This window comes from Bidens hawaiensis, unplaced genomic scaffold (assembly GCF_021521415.1).
Source record: "Bidens hawaiensis isolate Kalapana, Puna unplaced genomic scaffold, B.hawaiensis_p1.1 tig00024236_1, whole genome shotgun sequence".
Lineage (NCBI taxonomy): Eukaryota > Viridiplantae > Streptophyta > Magnoliopsida > Asterales > Asteraceae > Bidens > Bidens hawaiensis.
In genome coordinates, this window is record NW_027493811.1 from 34,962 (window position 1) to 58,536 (window position 23,575).

General features: G+C 42.1%; 1 protein-coding gene across 2 annotated transcripts; it reads right to left on the reverse strand.

Annotated features, from left to right (window-relative positions):
- Positions 1-807: 807 nt before the first annotated feature.
- LOC143568840 (putative tRNA pseudouridine synthase) lies at positions 808-23,325 on the reverse strand. Of its 2 annotated transcripts, none has more exons than XM_077054889.1 (7): positions 22,957-23,325; positions 22,096-22,128; positions 4,335-4,447; positions 4,103-4,251; positions 3,327-3,471; positions 2,099-2,554; positions 808-1,332 (listed from the first exon to the last, which is right to left on the reverse strand). In XM_077054889.1, the coding sequence occupies exons 1-7, from the start codon at positions 23,222-23,224 to the stop codon at positions 883-885; spliced, it is 1,614 nt and encodes a 537-aa protein (XP_076911004.1). In that variant the 5' UTR covers positions 23,225-23,325; the 3' UTR covers positions 808-882. The 2 variants fall into 2 exon arrangements, with proteins under 2 accessions (XP_076911004.1, XP_076911005.1); XM_077054890.1 differs by having other exon boundaries at positions 22,096-22,141; positions 22,957-23,140.
- Positions 23,326-23,575: the final 250 nt, after the last annotated feature.

The following is a 23,575-nucleotide window of genomic DNA, read 5'->3' on the forward strand; positions in this document are numbered from 1 at the left end:
GTATTATAAGAAGAAACATGTATCTTCAGGATACTTGGACATTAAGTGTCACGCAAAGAATATAGTCATAAACCTGCAATGCATATGGAAGGCAATCATAGCAATGTGATTGTCTGGTATGGTAACACATTGTTTTGGTTGAAATCTTGAAGATTTGACCGATGTTAAGCCGCGAGTAATTATGTTAGCACTAAAGTAGAAGAATAAGAATGCCGTGTTTTCATTCAGAACCATATACAATACACGTCAACATATTTGGATGATCGAGAAATTTTTTTTTGAAATCCTACTAAGTGTTACCGTGTTGACATGTAGTTAGAGAAGCCATATCGCTTTTTTCCTTAAGTTGTATAAACTTATTATTTGAATTCAACTTAATCGTCCAATTGATCAGTCAACTTAGAACATAGGTCCTTTACATCGTAGCATTATGTATTAAGTACAAGAAAACAGTTAAACGCAACTCCAACATTTATCTCAACAAACTCTTATAACATCCTATTTAGGTCTCAAGCTCGGCTATTAGAATTTACTAGTTGTCGTTTGGTAGCTTTCGAACTTTATCATACAAGCTTATGATGCCATGTTTGTGACCCATGATGAAAAAATAAAATAAAATTTGGAAAACATATGTTCATATTTGGATAATCATAACAAATTTTATGAATTCTGTTAATCTTACAAGTTTTTACTTTAATGATTATTAAGTTACAAGGGAACAAAAAAATAATTTAACTTGAGTTACTAAAAACTCATGTGACCAAATTTGAGAACCGAACTCATATAAGCGTTATCTGATAACCACTATCCGGCTCATTTTGGTCAGATCCCGTTTTGACCCAAACCCAAGATATACTTTTTCAAACAACCTGTTTTGACCCGTTAGCTGACCTGGCCCGCCTGTTTTTCCGGGCTTAATTCAAGGTCTGTTAATGTACCGAATCTTTGTGACTGACCCTTCCATGCAATCCAAGCAATTTTAACTTGATCCAACTGAGAATCTGGAATCCTTGTGTTTCTATCTAATAACTCAACCCATTCCTTCCATGGAGGTCTAGAAGGATTTAAAAACTCTGAAACTTGAGGCAGCATAATTGTTTTATAAAATTCTTCAACTTCTTTCAGTATTTCTTCTGATTCAACCAGAGTCACCATTTCGGGCCTCGAATCAAGACGCGTTCTCATGGCAAAATTGTTGGATCTTAAAAATAGTACTTCGGATGGAGCGACCGGTACTACAATACGAGTGAACTTGTTTAGTGAGAGTGTGATTATGTCTCTTCGAAGCAGGCCCCGCTTTATTGCCACCGCGGTCCCCACCATTTTGCGGATCTGACCAAGTTGCAATATCAAGTGATTACAGATATCTCTCCATAAAACATGTTTTAACAGATAAAATCTAAATTACACACGGATGGTCCATGTGGTTTAATAATTAGTTAATTACAGATATAGTCCCCAACCATCTATGTATCAGTTAACAAGGTTACTTTTGGGGGTTAAATCAGTGTAAATTTACCTTTTAACCCTTATTGATAAAATCAATAAAAAAAATACATGAACTTTCTTCACATAAAAATCTTAAACCAATTTATTCATAAAAATAGAATATTCATGAAATTAAATTAAATCATTTTGACCCGTTAACTAGGCCCGAGCTTGGCACGCTTTGAGCTATTGATCTAAAGCTCGAGCTTGGACCGTGAGTCGGTCCAAGCTCGAGTTCAGCTCGTTTTTATTCATTAATTTATTACATACATTTTTAATTATTTTTATATATTTTTTAGTTAATTTTTGTATATTACATGATATATGTTTACTTAGTTATTTTTATCAAATAAAGACTATTAAATAAGCGGCTCCTTTGAGCCAGCTTGAGCCAAATAAGTGAAGCTCAGGCTTAGGTTCGTTTATTAAACAACCTTATTTTAAGGCACACGCTCAGGCTCGTCTAAGCTCGGCTTGGTTCGAGGTTTTAAGAAGCCAATCTCGAGTAGCTCACGAGCTGGCTTGGCTCGTTTACACCCTAGTTACTTGACCCGGGCAGACTCTGCCCACCCATTTTGTATTCACTAATTTTAGAATTAACTTAACTTACTTGATGCAGCATGAATGACTCCCCACAAATGGAAATCTCAACATAACTTGCTCCAAACAGTTTTTCCATTTTTCCGCATGAACACTGAAATATTCTTCTGAAATGTGAAGCACTTATTCTATCTTTTTCATCAGGTTCATGCATCCATTTAGCAAGAACAGGTGCAACCTCCAAACCATTATTATTCCCATTTGCATCAGATTCATTAACAACTTCTTTATCTGAATTAATGTTCATTAACGGTTCTTCATCAACAGAATTTATTCCAATTTCATCAGATTCATCGCATCCTATTTCCGACAATTCTTCCTCATCACTTTTCTCAAGCATTGGTTCATTTGACCATTTTAATTTTGTTCGCCTATTGGCCATGCGCCCACTGTTGGGAGGCTGTTTCGCAGTATACTTTTTTCTGTAGTTTTTTCGGACTGTATAATTATGGAAAGGATGTTTTCCCTGCAATGACCCATTCATAAAATATTAATCTTTTCTCAACTCATTCAACCTTCTAGCAAAATATTAAAAAGCCAAAGTGCCAAACACTAACAATCCGGGCTAGTAGGGCACTAAAAGGTAGGGGTGCAAATGAGCCAAGCTGCTTGCGAGCTACTCAAGATCGGCTCGTGAAAAAGCTCGATTGAGCCGAGCTTAAGCGAGCCCGAACCTAAAAGTAAGCTCGTTAATAAACAAGCTCGATCCCGAGGTTCACTTATCGAGTTTCAGCCGGCTCACGTGCCTAAACGAGCCTGCCATTTATATAATTCTTATCATATATATATATATAATTTTATGAAAAAATAACTAAATTATATATTTTATGTTAAATATAAAATTATAATTAAATCTAAAAATAATTACAAATATATAAAAATTAATTATTAATAAATAAAAAAAGAGTTGAGCCCAAGCAAGGTCGAGCTTGAAAAACTACTCACTAGCTCGAGCTTTATATTATAAATAAAGATCGAAACGATCCGAGCTCGAACTCGAGCTCTGTGTAAGTTAAACGAGCCAAGCTAGGGCTCGGATCGGCTCATTTGCACCCCCAGTAACATGTTCCACAACAAAACAACCATGTATGGCAATACTCAACTATTATTATTATTATTATTATTATTATTATTATTATTATTTCTAAAATACCTCATATTACCCCATGCCCCATACCCCCTATCCCCACCATATCCCAACCCATACCCAATGACTGAACAATATATGAAAAGTATACCTCAAAAGAATTTAGTATATTATTGAAGTCTGATAAGTGATGTTCAATTTCAGCTTCACTAAAGTTACTAGTGATTCCAATAACTTCAACTGGAAGGAGGTAACTATATTTCCGGATGTTACATTCCCTTCTGGCATCAAAACTCCTGAAAATATAGTGATTAGAAAGATTAACGAGGCGACATAACATATTTATATTTCTGGATATTTGTACAATGCTATTAGCAACGACAAATAAGTGCAAAAAGGTTTATAGAAACTCTGTGATTACCATCTTGGTTTCAATAACTTATTTTGATGCAACAAATAAAAAAGCAAGGATAACGTCAAACGTCAATATCATATTGAACATGCTGTATGACTGGATGTAAAGATATGGGATTTGGTGGATTGGGTCACAATTTGCATGGGGGTTCGCTGAGATCGATTATTTGGTTGTGTACTTGTGTCCCTCCCCCCCCCCCCCCCCCACACACAAAAAAAACACTTTTTTGTCCCTTTAATAAAGCTTTTATAAATACTTATTGTGTTGGTTACAATTATAGAAACAATATTGTAACCATAATAATCAAAATCTAAGAAGAAACGGTTCTGGAAGTTGTATGCATTAATACTTTAAAATACGGACGTCTTTCAACCTTGTTGACCTATTTTCCCCGTTCCCTTTACACTATTTGTATTCAACCCGATAAAGGTACAAAATATATTTCCCCAAATTAGCATGTTTATAAGCAAAAGAGTCGAAATTGGCCCATGTAAGGATGCTATATTTCTCACCTTTGTGAAGGTAGTATACTGAAAACTCTAATACTTTTAGGAAGATATGTATTGACAAGATTTGCAAGTTCTACCCCATTAGGGTCACCGACCCATGCGTTTTCAGGGATTTCCATTTTAAGCGATATCATGGTTGATAAAGAATGAACCTGGAATAACAAGAAATAAATAGTAATGCAAACATATCACAAAAAACAAAATAAATCATTGCTATATCTTTACTTAAACTTACTCCTTTATCGGTTCTGCTACTTCTTGCCCATGCTATCTTGTTCAAATCCCCAAAGTTACTGTCACGAATTCCACCCGCTTTGTAAATGGCTGTTTCCAACTCTTTCTCTATAGCTATATCACATAAACGGTATTATTTTAACAACAAAGACACGATGAAAAACAAATACTTGGCATCACAAAAATAGATATTGACTTTTAAGTTTTAACCCTCTTAAAAAAAATGTCAAAAGCAACCAATAAAAGAACACCGCGTAAGCGGAGCTGGGTAAGAAGGTCAGAATCTAGCTGGCACACCGCACACCAATCTCTTAAAAGTACAATGGGGCCCACAAAACAATCAAACGTGCATAGCGCCCGCGCTTTACACGTGTTATGTTGCTTGTGGTCCCCACTGTTCTTTTTAATGATTCTTGTGTCAGCTAAGTTCCAGTCTTCTTAGTCGGCTTCGTTTACGTGTTGTGTTTTAAATGGTTGCTTTTTGATATGTTTATTTTTTTAAAGGGTTTATTCTAAGCAGGCAAATTCATCAATTGTAAAGAGAAATATTGTATCAATAATATGAAAATTATAATTGGCAATCAGTCATTTTATAAACCAAACTCCATACATAAAACAGGTTGAAAATGGTATACCAATTCCCAATTACTATACAGTTATATACTTATATTAACAATAAACTATCTCACACCACCACCACCGCCACCACCAAATATCGCTGCCAGAATAACCGAAAACCGACAAACAGAACACACAAAATGTGTCCCTTCATTAACATCAGAAACATGTGATGGTGATGCTGCTGGTGGCATAACCCTCCCATCAGAAAACAACACCCGCCCACCATTCCGGTACCGATGACGACTAAACTCCACATCCATCAATGCATCACTAAACAACGTCTCTGCCCCAAATCGACGTTCGAATTCCAGAAACTCACCAAGCGAAGACGGCTTTAAATCGTCACCACCACACAACCACCACCAGCTCTTCCTCCTCCTTCTACTTCTACTCCTCTTCCACCGTGGTCCCACCACAGTGTCAATATTAATAATATTGTTGTTGTTGTTATTAATATTATTATTATTATTATTCCTTCTTCGTGCTATAATATTAATGTTATTCTGGTTGGTTGATCTATCACGCTGACGTGGAGGGGTTGTGAATGTTAAAGTGGGAAACGACGTCGTTACGCCCATTAAAGCGGCTAAGCTAATACTACGGTCGTGAAAGAATGAACCGGTTGACTCGGTGTCGACATCGGAAGATGAAACTGAAGAAATCGTCGGTGATGAGAATGGCGGGTGTGACATCATCATCTTATTTCGTGTTGGATCAAGGTTTCTTTCACTTTCTCACGCACTATTGCATGTGTAGTATGTGTATGTATACGTATGTGTGTGTATATATATCATTGAAATATTTGGAAGGTTGTGTAACGGACCACTACTTTTTTTAATTTGGTAACGGCCAAGTGGCAAATGATTTGAAACTTTTGATTCATGGTTTTTAAGCTTAGGTTCGAGTCGAAACCGGTTTGGGTTTAAACCGGTTCAGTCTGGTCAACAAAAGTTAAAATTGGTTTATGATCGGTTTCGGTTCGGGTTGAAAACGGTTTCTTGACAAGGTTATCATCGGTTTCGGTTCAGATTTTGAACAATTCCGGTTCGGGTTTTAACAGGTTTCGGTTCGGTTTTGGTTGAAAAGATTACAAACTGGTATCGAACCTACGGTTTCAATCGGTACCGACCGGTTTCTATATAATCGGTTTCAGTTTGATTTTCGAATCGGTTCGGTTAATCGGTTTATTTGCCCGCCTCTAGGCTACAAGTATCCAAAGTCTAAAACCTTGAGCTACCAACTTCTTTTTTAGATATTAAATTAACTAGGAAAATTGGTTTTAAATAATCCCAACTATGCCCTATTGGCAAATAACAGTCCCAACTTTACACTTGGCTGGTGATGGTCCCAACTAAACATGTATTTGTTTTCAACGGTCCGCGACTAACGGAATGTTAACTCCGTTAGTTTGATGCTTATGTGTCACGCTTAGTTGTCAAAAATTGCTTACGTGGCAGCATTATGTGGCATCTGTCTCATTATGTGGCACCAATTAATTACTATATTGTCATTGTTATTAAAAAAAATAAAAAATAATTAGAGTTAAAAATTAATATAAACGAGGCCCAACATCCACACTCTTTCTCAATCTTCGTATCTCTCTATCTCTCTCTTCTATAATTCACCTACCACCACCACACATCACCTCCATTTTTTCCGGCCACCTCCTCCCAAATTATTCTTCTTTTGTTTGCATCTATGTCCACCACCACTTTATCGAAAGAGCTTCGAAATCCCAAACTGCCGGATCTCCGCCTCAGAAAATAAACCTTCTGAATAACCCTCGCTTGTCGGAAACTATAAAAGCTGATTAGTAATATCATCCAGTACGGCAAGGTCCATCCCTGGGCCATTTTGCGCCATTGAACCCTAATTTCACAAAATCACCAGCAAACGCTAGCTGTTACGACAAATCAAACCCTAGCTTAACGAGTTTTTGTAATTGCATTGTTTTTCAGTTCAAAAACATTGATTAAACACATGATACATAAGAATTGACAAGTGTCGAAGCTGGAAAACACGAATGAATCATTGTATTGTTGCTGCTAATAAATGCGACGGAGATGAAGGTCGTTGCTCTGATGTTATGGTTCGATTATTTGAAGTTATGGAGCTTCAATTTTAGTTAGGCTTTAATTATTTGAAGTTATGGAGGTTGGTGGCGGTGAGTAGTGGTGGTGGTGGGTGAATTATAGAAGAGAGAGTGGGAGAGAGACATGCCATGTAAGCAGCCACATAAGCAGTTTTTTAACAACTAGGCATGCCATGTAAGCATCAAACTAACGAAGTTAACATTCCGTTAGTCGCGGACCGTTGAAAACAAATACATGTTTAGTTGGGACCGTCACCAGCCAAGTGTAAAGTTGGGACTGTTATTTGCCAATAGGGCATAGTTGGGATTATTTAAAACCAATTTTCCAATTGACTATAAGTAAATTGTGGCCGTTTATTTTGTTTATTGCTATATTTAGAAGGAAAAAAACGTTACTTTTTAATAACATCCAAAATTCCGAATGACTGAGTCAGGTTGCACTGAAGTGCTCAGGTTTTTCTTCTTATAAATAATAAACTTATTAAAGAAAGTATATGAAATTTGATTAAATTAACCGCTTTAGAAAATTACAAATATGAAAAACCATGTTTAATATAGAACTATCACATGTATTAATTTTAAATGTGACAGTAAGTACAAATTTTTATGTTATTCTTGTAATCTTCTATGTGTAAAATTAGTCATTTTTTAATGTGTCCGGATTAGGTTAAATTTACAATTGAATAATATTGCTCATTGATATTATAGTTGTGAAACTTTATATGCGATAAAATTTTCTATTTCAGTATTTAATTTAATAAATAAGTGTAAAAGTGGGTGTTCCTATCCAAAAATGAATAAGACATCTAAAAAATGGGTACGAGCACCAATAATCCAAATATCGTTTTCTATCCCACACCTTTTTCTACGTCCAGAAGTCTAAAAGCTAGAGCCACTAACAAATTTAATCCCCATTTTGTTTTGCCTTTTGTTATTTTATTTGTACTTTGGGATATATAATACTCAAAAGGTATGAATGAACCCTCGGGTGGGCAAATGTAAAATTGCACTAATTTTGACGTTATTTTACTAATCTCGTGAAAATAACGTTAAAAGTGGCGGAAGGTTAATCAGGCATCATGTGGTGGCGTTGATAGCCGAAAGACAAGGGCACGTGCACCAATCAGCCGGTGTCCCGATGATTGAGTGCTATGTGCCTTATGTCCAAGGCTTGATGCAAAACTACTATCGAGCCGTGGGTCTCACCGGAAGCAGCCTCTCTATCCCTATGGGATAGAGGTAAGGCTGTCTACATCTTACCCTCCTCAGACCCTACCATAGCATTGCCATTGGTGGGATATACTGAGTACGATGATGATGATGAAAAGGTATTGAAGAAACGTGGATCGACTCACTGGTAGACGATCTACTTTCCTCGGGTGTGATTATGCTATTCCACCGATGGTTTCTCTTGGATCTGGGTTCTTCCACCTACAAAACGAACAGCACCGTCAACTTACCCCTCAGAAAGGGACAGAGGGGTCCTCTTTGGGATAACCCTCCGGTGTGAGAATAAGTATTTGTGGGAGAAGATAATGATATCAGATTAAAGAAATCTGAAGAGTATTGCTTAATAGCTGAATACTCTGTATGATTGTGTTTGAGTGTATTACTGGCTGTAACTGTCTCTGATTGAATGTGAGTGAATGTGATAAGATGCCTTTTTCCTTGTGGAGTTGATGCTGTATTTATAGTGCTAGGGTTTCCACTGATTGGGCTCAGCCTTGTTGGCCTCCTCCAATTGCTCTGCGCCCCGTGTCCTCTGGGACACCTGGTGCTTTCTCATTGGTTATAATCACGTGGTAGCACATGGGTTATGCTGAGCTGTCCACCTTTCATTGGCAGTTGTCAACATCAGCATATTCTTATTCCTTAAAAAGATACCTTCTGGAAGGTTGTCTGACGTGCACAATCAAGGTTGCCCTAATCCTGATTTGGATAAGGACGAGGTTGATGTTGTGCATGTGTGATATGCGCCAATCCTGAGGATGCGCGAGGTCTTCTCTTTATTCTCACGCGCAGATGTTTCATGCGCAGATGTGATATGCACGAACGAGCATGTGATATTCGCCGCGCGCTGATGCGCCGCGCGCATATGTGATATGCGTGAGCATATGTGATGCGCGAGCATATGTGTGCCTGGGCATATGATGCCTGAGCATGTGTGGTGCCTGGGCATATGATGCCTGAGCATGTGATGCATGAGTATATGTGATATGCGCCATGCGCATAGGTTTTGGCTTTAATGTCTTCGTAATGTCTTGATTTCAAGACTCTTGTCTATATCTTGTGGGTTGACCCGCCTCGCTCGGTGTTGAGGCGGGTACATACCTCTTCAAGCCCCCCCAGTCTAATGTGTGTCTTGTCTCGCGCGAGCGAGGCAAGATAGATGTTAGACTTAACAGTTTGCTCTTTTAGTAGGGGTTTTGTCTTTTTCTTCTTATTATTCATCGTTGCGCGAAATTCTATCCTTTTTGTTGCAAACGAATCGTCTCTGTACGTGGTTGGTTGTTGCTGACGTGGGTCAGTGATTTTGACGTGTCAGACATTTCGTGTGCTCGAGGTGCTACAGTTGCCTTTCGTGTCCCCTCACAGAGTGTCAGGAACACGTGTCGCGCTCGCATTGGTCCGTTCCTGCGAGTGGTGGCGCGTGAACTCTGGTAACAGCTGTACTATTTCTTTTCGTGTCCCCTCACACAGTTGTCAGGGACACGTGTCGCGCTCGCGTTGGCTTACACCTGCGAGTGGGGGCGCGTGAAGTCCGATCAGCACCCATTTTTCTCTCTCCTGGGCCTATAAAAGCCAGCCCTTAGAGTTTTTTATCCTTCATCTTCTTGTTTATTATTCTGAGCTTTTCTTTCTTTCTTTCATTCTATTCCCTTTGTTCTGCTTCCAAATATCTGTTATTCAGAAGCAACCTTCGTTCGTTGTCACAGTTGTATGTCTGATAGCTCAGACCACACAACCTCCCCTATCCATTGCCGTGTGAAATCGTTAGTAATGTCTACATTGAAGAAGACCGGCAAGGGGAAGAAGGCTGCTGAGGGCTCATCGGAGGAGGTAGGGAGGACCAAGGCTGTGAAGAGGTGGAATGAAATCCCCTGCAAATTGAAGCAGGCCGATCTTGACAGCCTCATCGCCTCTCAGGGTTTTCCCCCTCTGTTTGGCTGCATGTTGCCTGTGGCCGGGCAAACGGCGGCGGACCCGCCTGCCGGCTATATATCCCTATATAGCCATTTTTTCACCCACTGCAACCTTCGTCTCCCGATGACAAGGTTTGTGGGTGCACTGCTTAAGTTCTATGGGATTCATATATCCCAAGTCCATCCGTTTGGACTTGTGCGCATGACTCACTTTGAGTTCATGTGCAAATCCCAGCGCGAGGAGCCCACCCCTCGGCGCTTTCAGTATTTTTACAAGCCCAAGATCCAAGATTCTTGGTTCTCATTTGTTCCTCGCAGTCAGAAGGTGAAGTGCTGCACTGTTTCATTCAAGAGCCTTCATGACTGGTCTGAGAGGTTCTTTTACATAAGGGCTGGTGTAATCCCCATCCGTATGACCATGCGCTCGATCTCTTCTGCGCCTGCGGATGTGGGTGTCCTCAAGAACCCAACTGGCGCCTGGGTTACAAAGTTGACCGCTGAACCATCCCCCGCCAATAACATATGTGAGGAGGCGCTGGTGGGGGTTGGTATGAGCAGGAGGTGGGCGGACAGCGCGTCTGAGCCCGTTATCCAAGTCGACGGCTTGTGTAAGTTTATCTCATTGCTTTATTTCTGCGCGAATAAAATTATTTTTGCTGATATCATTTGACTTGTTTTGTGCAGTCACCAAGGAGTATATCCACGCCGCATATGATGAGAATATGGAGGGTGGCTCCGTCGCGCTCGGCGCTGGGGAGGTTGGTTTCCCCGATCGCTTTGATGACATGTTCATCCCTGTTGATCTGGGATTTGTCTTTGACAGCGATGCGCCTGGTAAGCCTTTGTACTTATGCATTTTCCTTTATAATACCAAATTTTGCTAACACCTCTGTTGCGTGTATTGTAGATGCGCTCGAAAACTACGAGCTGGAGCTCGCGGAAGAGGAGGAGGAGGAGGAGGCGCCCCAACTAAAGCGTAAAGCTAAGGGGAAAACTGGCGCGGGGGCCAGTAAGAAACAGAAGAAAGATGTTGCCCCTGCTGTTCAGGATCCTCCTACTCAGGCGGGGGGTTTTGGGAAAACCCAGGAGTTTACCACCAAGGTTTCCTTGGCTTCCCTGCCTCAAAAGGTGGGCAGACCTCCTGTCCACTTGAGGTATAGTGGCGCTCCCTCCTCCCTTCGCGCGGCCGAAAAGGGAAGCGGTGTTGCGCCTTCGACAGGTATACTTTGCTTATCCTTTGTCTCTATGAGCGCGATTCTGATAGAATTACTAATGAATCTTTGCTCACTCAAATGTTTGTAGAGCCGGCGACAACGCAACAAGATGCCGAGGCTGCGCCGGAGGTCGCTTCGAAGTCCCCTGTTTTACCCTCAAAGAAGGGTAGAATGGACTTCATAGCGATGTTTGCTTCGCGAACGGAGTTGCGCCAAGGTACGTATTGCGCTCTTTTTTTCTGACTTTCTTTTAGATCAAGTCATGAACCATTTCTTGTTGATTTTTTCACAGAAGCAGTAGCTGGCGCACAAGCTGTTGGCGGCACTCCTGGCGCCGGTGCCAGCGCCGTTGGCTCTGCTCCTGCTCCTGCAAGCGAGGAATCTCCCCTCATTGGGATTACTAAGGAGCAGGAGGCCGTTTTGCGCGCCGACCTGGCGGCGTCCAGACCTCCCTCACCTCCTCCTGCGCACAGCCCTCCTCGCGAGACTGATTTTGATTCTAGGTCGCAGGAGAAGAGGCCTATTTCAGAGGAGGATGAGGAGGTTCATGCTGAAGACTCCGACGGCGCCCGCGCCAGCCCTGCAGCGCCACGAGGTTTCGCGGCGGAGCCTTCTCGTGGGGCTGGCGCTGACTTTTCTGCTTCATCCCCGCAGGTATAGGTTATTTTTTGCTCCGCTGCGCGGACTTCCATCTTAATGTTTTGATGACTTAGATAATTTCTTTGTTTTTGCAGGAAGCCGATCACACTTACCGCCCGAGATGGAATATTACTGAAGACAGCACATTTCAGTCCATGGGGGTGTGTGCGGAATTCTGGGCTCATGCTGTGCCTCCATCTGAAAGGAGGTTCCAGGAGGACCGCGCTCGCGACGACCTGCTCAATGATCATATATTTGCTGGGTCGGCCTTCATTGCTGCCTCCCAAGAGCTTCGCTCTGATTACGTAAAAGTACGTGATGCTCTTGCGGAAGCCAAGCAAGAGGCTAAGGTGTCTGCTTGGCATCTTTCTGATGCTCGCGAGAGAGCTGAAAAGCTCCAAGCCGAGCTCAGTGAGAACAGAGCCAGTGCCAACAGCGCCTTCGTGAAGCGCGGGCATGAGCTTCAGGCGGCGCGGGAGAAGCTGCAGGCGGCGGAGGCGGACGCGGCCAAGTTCGCGCGCAGAGCGCGCGACTTGGAGCTGGAGGCGGAGGCGCGTGACCAAGCTCTTGTCCAGTCTATCACTGAAAAATCATCACTGGAGAGTGAGGTTGCGCGCCTGAAGAAGGAGCTGGCGGCCGCGTAGGCCGATAAAGATGAAGCCTTGGCGACGGCAGCGTCTAGCCAGGAAGCACTTGATGCTGCGCAGGCGGAAAAAGATGAAATCTTGGCGGCAGCAGCGTCCGACAAAGAGGAGCTGAAAAAGACCAAGGAAACTGTTGAGTTATTAAACTCTCAGGTTCCTGCCCTCGAGACGTCTGTTGCTGGCCTCGCGCAGGATCGCCAATGGCTAGTCTCACAGGGCATGACTCGTTGCGCCTTCGCGATGAAATACTCAGACGAGTTTCAGGCCCTTGTGATGGACTGCAACGCTGCCGCGCGCTTGGTTGGTCGAGCTGAAGGGTTTACGGATGGTTATGAATATGGCATGTTGAAGAAGAACCCATCCGAGTACCCTTATCAGAGCGACGCTGCCTGCGCGGAGATGGCCGCGATGGGGGAGAAGTATATGAATACTCCCATTCCCATCCTTGCGCAGGTATTTTAACCTTAATGAGATTACCTTGACTTATTTTCTAAGTCTTTTTGTACTCATATTTTTGCTTTTGATTTGCAGATATCCGCGCTTGCTGACCAGCCCGACCTCGGCGCGCTAAAGAAATTACTTGACGAGTGCGAAGGGGCTGGCGGCGCTGATGACGCGGGGAATGCTGGCGTTGCTAGCGGCTCTGGCGTGGCCAACGGATCCGCTCCTGACACTACTGTGATAGAAGACTCCATTCAAGATGAAGAACTTGACTATGGTCAGTTTGGAGACGACGAGGAGCAGGCTGCGCCAGATGCCGAGGGCGATGATGAGGATGATGAAGAGGCTGATGTCAACGTGGAGACTTGAGAAGCCCTTCATTTTTTTTTTTTTTTGTAGTTTGTATCTCATCTTGTAAACTTGTAAATTTCAATGATTTTGAATGAAATTATGTTTTTCCCTTCTTCGCATCTTGCGCATCCCCATTCATCTCTTTATATCGCATGTTTGCTTGTTGAATAGAAGATATGGTTGCACGTTGGAATAAGAACAAGGTTGTAAGGAATTTATTATACTTAACCCTTGTCATATTGTAAGTGATTTTGCCATATCTTAATTATGTTGACACGTGTGTTGGCGCTTTCATTATTCCTCTTTTGCGCGACGTTATCGCGCGTTTATGGAATTATGAGTTTTTTAGCCTTTACGCGTCAATGTGTTACTCAGATATCCACTACAATTTCATGCGCGACCCCAACCTGAGACCTTAACAACTATGTTTTGGCGTTTGCTTTGCCTTAGTTGTGTTTAGGTGTTTTATGGTTAGGCTGCGCAGCATGTAAGATGGATGTTGTGAGTGATTTGAGCTAAGGCTCACATTATTGGGCTAAGGCCCTGGCGTTTTAGAGTTAAGACTCATTAACGCGTTTGAGCTTGAAGCTCGCGATGTATGTTTTACTTCGTTTTATTTCGTTTTGATGTCAATACCATGTTGTGATATTGCTCAAAATTAATAAAGGGAAGTGTGAAACATGTATGCAAAAGGTAATAGAATTGGGCTAAGGCCCTGACGTTTTAGAGTTAAGACTCGTTAACGCGTTTGAGCTTGAAGCTCGCGCATGTATGTTTTACTTCGTATTTATTTCGTTCTGATGTCAATACAATGTTGTCATATTGCCCAAAACTAATAAAGGGAAGTGTGAAACATGTATGCAAAAGGTAATAGAATCCACATTAAGAGAAGATAGCGCGTATCATTATTCATAATGGCTTAAAAAGCCTTGATTACAAACTTGACATTTTTACATGAAACATTTTCTAAGCTGTGCCGCGTTCCATGCGCGCGGGATCTTCTTTCCATTCAAATCTTTCAAAGCATATGCGCCTTTTCCCAATTCTTCCAAGACTTGATAAGGTCCCTCCCAATTGGGGGACATTTTTCCCGGGGGTATCGCGCGGCTAGCTTCATTGTTTCGAAGGACAAAATCATTTTTCTTGAAGTGGCATTCTTTCACGCGCTGGTTGTAATATTTTTCCAGCTTTTTCTTGTACTTGGCTTCACTGATGATAGCCGCCTCTCTGCGCCCTTCAAGTAAGTTGAGATCCAACCGTCTTTCGCGCTCGTTATCAATCTTGCTCATCATTAGCACTCTATGGGATGGGCATCCAATTTCTGCTGGAATCATTGCCTCCGTTCCATAGGTTAGGCTGAACGGGGACTCGCCATTGCTGGTTTTGCTTAATGTCCTGTGCGCCCACAGGACATTAGGTAGCTCTTCGACCCAAGAATGTGATTCTCCCTCTAACCTTTTCTTTAGCCCATTCAGCAAGCTTTGGTTCGCGCGTTCCACTTGTCCATTCCCCTGAGGGTGATAAACTGAAGTGAAAATTTGGTTGATGCGCAATTCCTTGAGCCAGCTGGATATCTTCTTGTCAGTGAATTGCTTGCCATTATCGCTCACAATTTCCATGGGCAAACCAAAACGGCATATGATGTGGCTCCAGATAAACTGCTTCATCGCTTCGGCTGTGATTTTTGCTAGTGGCTTGGCTTCAACCCATTTTGTAAAATAATCTACTGCCACTACCAAAAATTTTACTCGCCCAGGCGCTTGCGGTAGGGGACCCACAATGTCGATTGCCCATTTGTGGAAAGGCCATGCTGAGGTTACTGGAATCAAGTTGTTCTTTGGCCGCATGGTGTTTGGCGCATAGCTCTGACATGCTTTGCATTTTTGGATCTCCTTTAGAGCGTCCAAGTACATGCCTGGCCAATAGTAACCTGCGCTCATTGCCTTGGCAACCACCATGCGCGGGCCAGCATGTATTCCACAGATTCCTTCGTGTATCTCTCTGATCACGTAGCTTGCTTCCTCAGCATCTAGGCACTTCATGAGCGGCCCAAGATAAGAGCGTCGATATAATGTACCGTCAAGCAGTTCATAGTTCTGCGCCTTGCGTCTTATCTTCCTCGCTTGTGCGCGATCATCTGGTACCTTTCCCTCCTTCAAGAATTCCATTATTGGAGTTATCCATGATGAAGGGGTTGTATGGGTTACCAGGACAGACTTCGCTACCACCGACGGGTTGCTCATTACTTCTACCCTGACATCTTTGCCAAAGTGATCAAAACTGGTTGATGCCATCTTACTCAGCGCGTCTGCAGATTTGTTTTCACTGCGCGGAATATGAATGATTCTGAAGCAGTCAAATTGCTCGATGAGCTTTTTCGCCTGCTCTAGATATAGAGGCATGGTGTTCTCCTTGGCATCATAAAGGCCATTGACCTGTGCTGCTACCAAGTATGAATCAACATGGGCCTCTAGATTTTTAACTCCGAATTTTTGCGCGATGCGCAGGCCAGCCAGCAGGGCTTCATACTCAGCCTCATTGTTGGTGCTTTTGAAATCCAACCTGATGGCGTAAGTATATTCCTGATTCTCTGGATCCACCAACTTGAGGCCTGCGCCGGATCCTTCGTTGTTTGAAGCTCCGTCAGTGAATAATCTCCACACATTTTCTTCATCATTGGCTCGCGGAGGGTCTACCTCGCGCTGAGCCTCTTCAATTTTTCCTTCGGGGACCTCGGCAATGAAATCAGCCAAGACTTGTCCCTTTATTGCTGGACGGGGCTTATAGGAGATCGTGTGCTCTCCTAACTCCAGCGCCCACTTTGTCAGCCTTCCTGAGAGCGCGGGACGGCGCAAGACTTGCTGGATGTTATAACCAGTCAGAACTTCAATGGGATGACCATTGAAATATCTATGAAGCTTGCGCGACGCGTGTGTTAGTGACAAAACTAACTTTTCCATGATGGAGTAGCGCGTCTCAGGATCTGTCAGTACCCGACTCACATAGTATATTGGCGTTTGGATTCCCTTGCGATCCACCAATAATACTGCGCCGATGGCGCGCTCTCCTGCTGATAGGTACAATGTCAAAGTTTCAACAGGAAGTGGAGCTGTGAGCGCGGGCAAATTTATCAAACTTTCTTTTATCTCACTGAAAGCCTGCTCGGCCTCAGGAGTCCATTTGAATTGGCTTTTCTTTAAGCAATTCCTCAATGTGTTGACAAATGGGGTAGATTTGCTCGTATGGTTCGCTAGGAACCTGTTGATTGAAACCAATCTACCATTCAGCTTCTGGACTTCTTTCATGGTGGATGGCGAGGGCATGTCAAGGATGGCCTCCACCTTCTCAGGGTTCACCTTGAAACCATCCTTGGTGACCATTACACCTAGAAATTTTCCCTCTAGTACGCCGAAAGTACATTTGCTCGGATTGAGCTTCATGTTAACTTCCTTTAGGCGCCCAAGGGTTTCTTCGATGTCTTTGAGCATTTGCTTTTCCTCCCTGCTCTTGATCACCAAATTATCCACATAGACTTCTAGGTTTCTTCCGATTTGCTCGTTGAAAACGGCATCCATAAGTCTTTGGTAGGTTGCGCCCGCATTCTTCAAACCAAAGGGCATTTTTGTGTAACAAAAAACACCCTTGTCGGTTCTGAAGGCGGTCTTGTCCTCATCTTGTGGTGCCATTTGAATCTGGTGATAGCCCTTGTAGGCATCCAGGAAACATTTAAGTTTGAATGGCGCCACGGAGTCCACCTTTGCATCGATGTTTGGTAGGGGGTAACAATCCTTTGGGCACGCTTTGTTGAGGTCCTTGAAGTCAATGCACATCCTCCATGACCCGTTACTTTTCTTTACCATCACAGGATTGGCTACCCATGTCTGGTATCGTATCGGGCGGATGATGTTTGCGCGCAATAGATCCTCAACCTGTTCATTCATGGCCCTCGCCTTTTCATCCCCCATGATTCTCTTCTTCTGAGCAATTGGCTCTACAGACTTGAACGTGTTGAGAGCGTGTTGTGCCAGGTCTCGCGGAACCCCAGTCATATCAGAGTGTTGCCACGCGAAGACCGACATATAGGCTGTGAGCAACCTTTTCATTCTCAACCTCGTGTCGTCTGATAGCGTAGCGCCAATTGTGATTTTTTGCTCCGGGAATTTAGGGTAGAGAATCCATTCCTCTGGCGCGTTGTCTGCCATTGGAAGTTTCATTCTCCCCTCCCGCGGAGTACTTGTCACTGCGCACAAATGATCTCGGTATACAAAAGTCACACCTGTTGGTGTTGGGAACCCCAATGCGCCGTGCGCTGGCGACGGTATGGCGTTGAATTGGGCAATCGTTTCCCTACCTAAGATCATATTGTGGCATGAAGTGGTGGGCAAGACCAAGAAGTTAACAACTTCGGCTCGCTTGTGTTTCTCATCCCCCATGGTTAGTTCAAATTGTATTTGACCTAGGGGATGAATGATTTCATTTGAAACACCCGAGATCGGGGCATTCACAATTTCAAGCCTTGCCTGGTCTGCCGGATCCAGTTTCCTGAAACATTGCTCATACATGATGTCCGACTCGCTGCCAGTGTCCACCAGGACTTTTGACACTTCGTAATAAGCAATGTGTGTAGTGATGACCAGAGGACTGCTAATTGAAGGACCTCCCCTGATTCTTGGGAAGATGACTTGCTGCTCGCGCCAATCTCCTTGGATTTGCGCGCTTCTCTTTCTTGATACTTGCCCTTGCCTTCCTCCCTCGGCTACACAAATTCTTTTGTACTTTTTGCTGGCTGAGGCTCCTGGTTGTTCGTTTTCTGGTCTTGAGTCTTTCACCAGGTGAGCCAGCTTGCCTGATTTCACATCTTTCTTAATTGCATCCTTCAAGTGGTGGCATGCGTCAGTATTGTGTCCTGTGGATTTGTGAAACTCACAGTACTTGCCACTGTCTGATGGTCCCTTGTAGTGGAGTGGCTTGGGGCTTTTGAACTGGACATTCTCAGAGCTTAACACCTGTGAAGGCGTTTTAGTGAGGGGAGTCCATATTCTTGGCAGAGGTCTGCTAGGATCTCTGCCGCCTTCCCTCTTATCACCTTCCCCGCGATTACGAATGTCTTTTTGGGGCTGAGGTGAGCTTGGTTGCGCCTGTTTTTCTGCGGGAGAAAAACTGGTTGGTTGCAACCTGGACCATACAGAGTTCTGTTTGCCCCTTTTTTCTTTACTGCGCGGTGACTCACCTTGATGCGCTCTTTCTCTTGCCCTATCTTGGGCAATTTGTTTTTCATTTCTCGCGAAAACTCGCGATGCTTCCATTAACTTGGCCCACGTGGTGGGCATGCCCTCTCTGCTTACGAGAGCTCGGCGGAGTTGATCACTGCGCGCGCCTTGTATAAAGGCCACGCGCAATAATTGCTCCGTGATACCTCCGATTGCCAGAGACTCCTGATTGAAACGAGTGATGTAGTCTTCAATCGTTTCATCATTCCTGCGAATGCAGTGCATGATGTCATCAGGGTCGCGCGTGTGTCTGCGCTGCTGTACGAAGTGGGCTTGGAACTTTTCCAATAGTTCCTCGAACCCATCGATTTGCCCAGTCGGCAAGCTCTCGAACCAGACACGCGCCGCGCCCGTGAGGCAGCGAGCAAACATGTGACACCATGTTGGCATCGTCCAGCTCTCTAGGTTTCCTGTGTTGTAAAAACCTTGCAAGAAATCATCTGGATCTGTTGTGCCGTCATATTTGCCTAGACCACTTGGCATCTTGGTTTTGTGCTGGATAGGAGCCTTGGCGATGCGCTCAGTGAACTTTGAATGTTTCACCAAGATGGCTGGTCTGTACGGTGTGGTTACGTCCACTTGCCCTCTAACTGGTGGGCTGTACGGTATGTGCAGATCCAGATCGGCTCTGGCTCCAGGCGCCATGTTCACAGGCGCGCGGAGCTGTGAGCCTCCTACATGAGTATCTCGCGTCTTCCTCATGCTGTGCACTTCTTCATCACTGAACTCTGTGTGTGCAGTGTGAACAGAATGTCCTTCTTCCGGCGCGCGCGGCCTTTTTGTTCCATGAACAGTTTGCTTATCAAACGCTTGCCTTTGTGTTAAGTCGGCTAGCTTTTTCTGTTTGACGATCTACTTTCCTCGGGTGTGATTATGCTATTCCACCGATGGTTTCTCTTGGATCTGGGTTCTTCAACCTACAAAACGAACAGCACCGTAAACTTACCCCTCAGAAAGGGACAGAGGGGTCCTCTTTGGGGTAACCCTCCGGTGTGAGAATAAGTATTTGTGGGAGAAGATAATAATAACAGATTAAGGAAATCTGGAGAGTATTGCTTAATAGCTGAATACTTTGTGATTGGATGTGAGTGAATGTGATAAGATGCCTTTTTCCTTGTGGAGTTGATGCTGTATTTATAGTGCTAGGGTTTCCACTGATTGGGCTCAGCCTTGTTGGCCTCCTCCAATTGCTCTGCGCCCCGTGTCCTCTGGGACACCTGGTGCTTTCTCATTGGTTATAATCACGTGGTAGCACATGGGTTATGCTGAGCTGTCCACCTTTCATTGGCAGTTGTCAACATCAGCATATTCTTATTCCTTAAAAAGATACCTTCTGGAAGGTTGTCTGACGTGCACAATCAAGGTTGCCCTAATCCTGATTTGGATAAGGACGAGGTTGATGTTGTGCATGTGTGATATGCGCCAATCCTGAGGATGCGCGAGGTCTTCTCTTTATTCTCACGCGCAGATGTTTCATGCGCAGATGTGATATGCACGAACGAGCATGTGATATTCGCCGCGCGCTGATGCGCCGCGCGCATATGTGATATGCGTGAGCATATGTGATGCGCGAGCATATGTGTGCCTGGGCATATGATGCCTGAGCATGTGTGGTGCCTGGGCATATGATGCCTGAGCATGTGATGCATGAGTATATGTGATATGCGCCATGCGCATAGGTTTTGGCTTTAATGTCTTCGTAATGTCTTGATTTCAAGACTCTTGTCTATATCTTGTGGGTTGACCCGCCTCGCTCGGTGTTGAGGCGGGTACATACCTCTTCAGGTATGAATGATTAGATCGTAATTACCTTTTGTGATCATTCTTTTCTGACATTTTAACCACTCAATTTATTATTAGTTTTATTTTTTATTTTGGCCAGTTTATTGAAAAGGTAAAAATGTTATCAAAGATCAACCAAATTCCATAAGTCCGTAATCTGTAAAATTTGATAATATCTTTTCTATTATATAGGACTTTTAAAAAATATTTTTATAAATATGGCGTAAATAAAAACATTAAAAAAACTTTATCAGTATTTGATGGCACCAAATTAAATGTTCAACAAGCATTTTTATATAAGAAATGTCACTTCCAATAAGTCATGTTTATAATTAAAGATGTCACACCGTCCACAAATTAGGTCCGTGAACTTTTCAATCATGTACCAAGTAAATAAAGGTGATAAATAAATGGGTTTAACTTATTACTGAATATAGACATGTTCACAAGTTGCTTAATCTAATATTCTAATCTAATCTAACTATCTAACTATACTAATAAAAGAAAATAATGAAGATGATGTGGCAATCCCACATTCATTCTTGGCCTAATCTCTATTCTCATTCATTTGACTTATCCATGGGTTATGGAGCAAAATGATATTGAGAAATGGATTATAATTTCCTTTCTAATTCTCTAATCTCTCATTTAATTCTACCTAACAATTTATGGGTCATGGGTCAAGATAATTTTATCAAATGGGTTATAATTTCATTTCTAATTATCTAATTTCTCATCTTATTTATTCTAACAATCAATAGGTCATGTGACAAAACAATTTTGAGAAATGGGTTATAATTTTTATTCTAATTGTCTAATCTTTCATCTCATCTCATGTTATCCACGGGTAATTGGTCAAAACAATTTATGCAAATAATGTATATAAAAAATCGATTTTGTAAATATGAGATTCTAGACTTCTTATTGTTTGTACTATACATTTTATTTTTACCTTTAATTTTGTTCATTTCTTTCAAATAATGAATTTTTTTATTTTATTATTTGACAAATCCCATGTAATACACAGGTTTAAAAGCTAGTATGAATATAAATGTGACACTAACCGAATAATCATATCAAGCGTGTGAAACTCAAACACAACATGTATGATTCACCGTGTGAATTCACAGATTTACAATGACACAACATATTCAACCAAAACCGGTACACATCTTTTATTTTTCTCAGTATACGGTTTACAACTTTACATATTAATATTTTAAAATTATAAGTTTACATGAAAATACACAAGTATCTAAACAATTATCTTAGTTATGTTATCATTCGTTCTCTTATTTAACTTTTAATTTTTTTTATCTAAAATACGTAGTGATGCACAACAAGTTGCACCGAGACCCCGAAACCAACCCATTTAGATAAATATACACACGGCTTCAGGTGTCTGACCCGAAATTGACCACTGATCGCTTAGACTAAGCGACTTTTGTCGTGTGTTTTCATGGCTACCAAATTATATAAGGTACTTCGTAGCAACACATTAACATATGAGGTACAAAATTGTAAATTTATCAATAAGATAGAACAACTGTGAGAGAGAAACTTACTGGATATGGAATCATCTTTCTGCATCTGTAAACCTGAAATCAAAATCTAAAGTAGATGTAACATATGAAACATATATTCATACCAAAATACGCACAAACGCGGTTGAAAAACCGCATCAATTCAGTCAATTTGAATAAAGTAGGGGGCGCAAACAAGCCAAGTTATTCGCGATCTCCTTGAGCTCGGCTCGAACTGAGTCAAGCTTAAACGAGCCTGAACCCAAGCTCGAGCCTAAAGATAAGCTTGTTTAATAAACGAGCTTGAGGCCAAACTTCCTAATCAAGCTCAAACTAGCTCACAAGCCTAGTATTTGTATAACTTTGTTTAATAATAATTCATTTAACAGATTATTATTATATATAAGGGTTTGGATCAAATACAAATGACTTTTATCGTGATGAAGTGTACATATAACTAAAGTAATTATGTTAAAATTACAGTAATTATTATTACACTATAACTTTTGAACTAGATTAATTATTATTTCACTATTATATTTTTTATAACATAATTACTCTACTTCAAAACTATATATTATTCTAGTTATTTGTATGTTTAGTATGTTAATTTTATTTGTACCGAATTCCTCTTATGTATATAAAACCATGACAACAGTAACTGAAAAATATAACTGACTATTTGTTATTTATATAAAATATTATAACTATAAAAATTATATATACAAATAATTAATTAATTAATTAATATGAAACGAGCTGAGCTAGAGTTTAAAACAACTAGTCAAACTCGAGCTTTGAAAATAAAGCTCGAAACGAGCTCAGCTAAACTCGAGCAGTTCGAGCTCTCAGTAAGTTAAACGAACCAAGCTCGAGAGCAACGTATCGGAATTCGGAGCGTACCTCTGTAATCGGTGCCGACGTATCCGACGCGCATCACTACCTTCTTCTTTCGGTAAGGCTCCCATTTATTCGGAGTGGTGTTGCTAACGGATTCGCTCGGCGGTTGAGGAGCTAGGGTTTCGAGAGCGGTGGCGGATTGAGGAATTGTGGAGAAACAGAGGAATCTGATTGATTTGGATTGTATATTAGGGATTGAAAACAAGAGTTTGGAGGAGATATGTGTGTGAATAAGCGGAGATAATGCGAATCGGAAAGAAGATGTCGCCATGGAAGACGATGATTGAAGGTTGCTGCGAGTGGATGAAGGCGTACGGTGGTGATACGGTGAAGGGGCTTAATTGAAATGGTGTACAATTATGGTCCCTTTGGTTTTGTGAAATGGTGTTTATGGTCCGTGTGGTTTAGCGGGTTAACTGAATGAGGTTTTCGGGTTCGTGTTGTTTAATCCTACGGGAACTAAATTACTAAGTTAGTTAACACAAGATTATGGATAATATATGAGATAAAAACACATATTATGTTCGTTACGAGTTAGTTTGTGTAAAATGTATATGTTCGATACGAGTTAGTTTGTGTAAAAGTACACGTACGTGCAATTGGCTTCATTTTACTTACATTC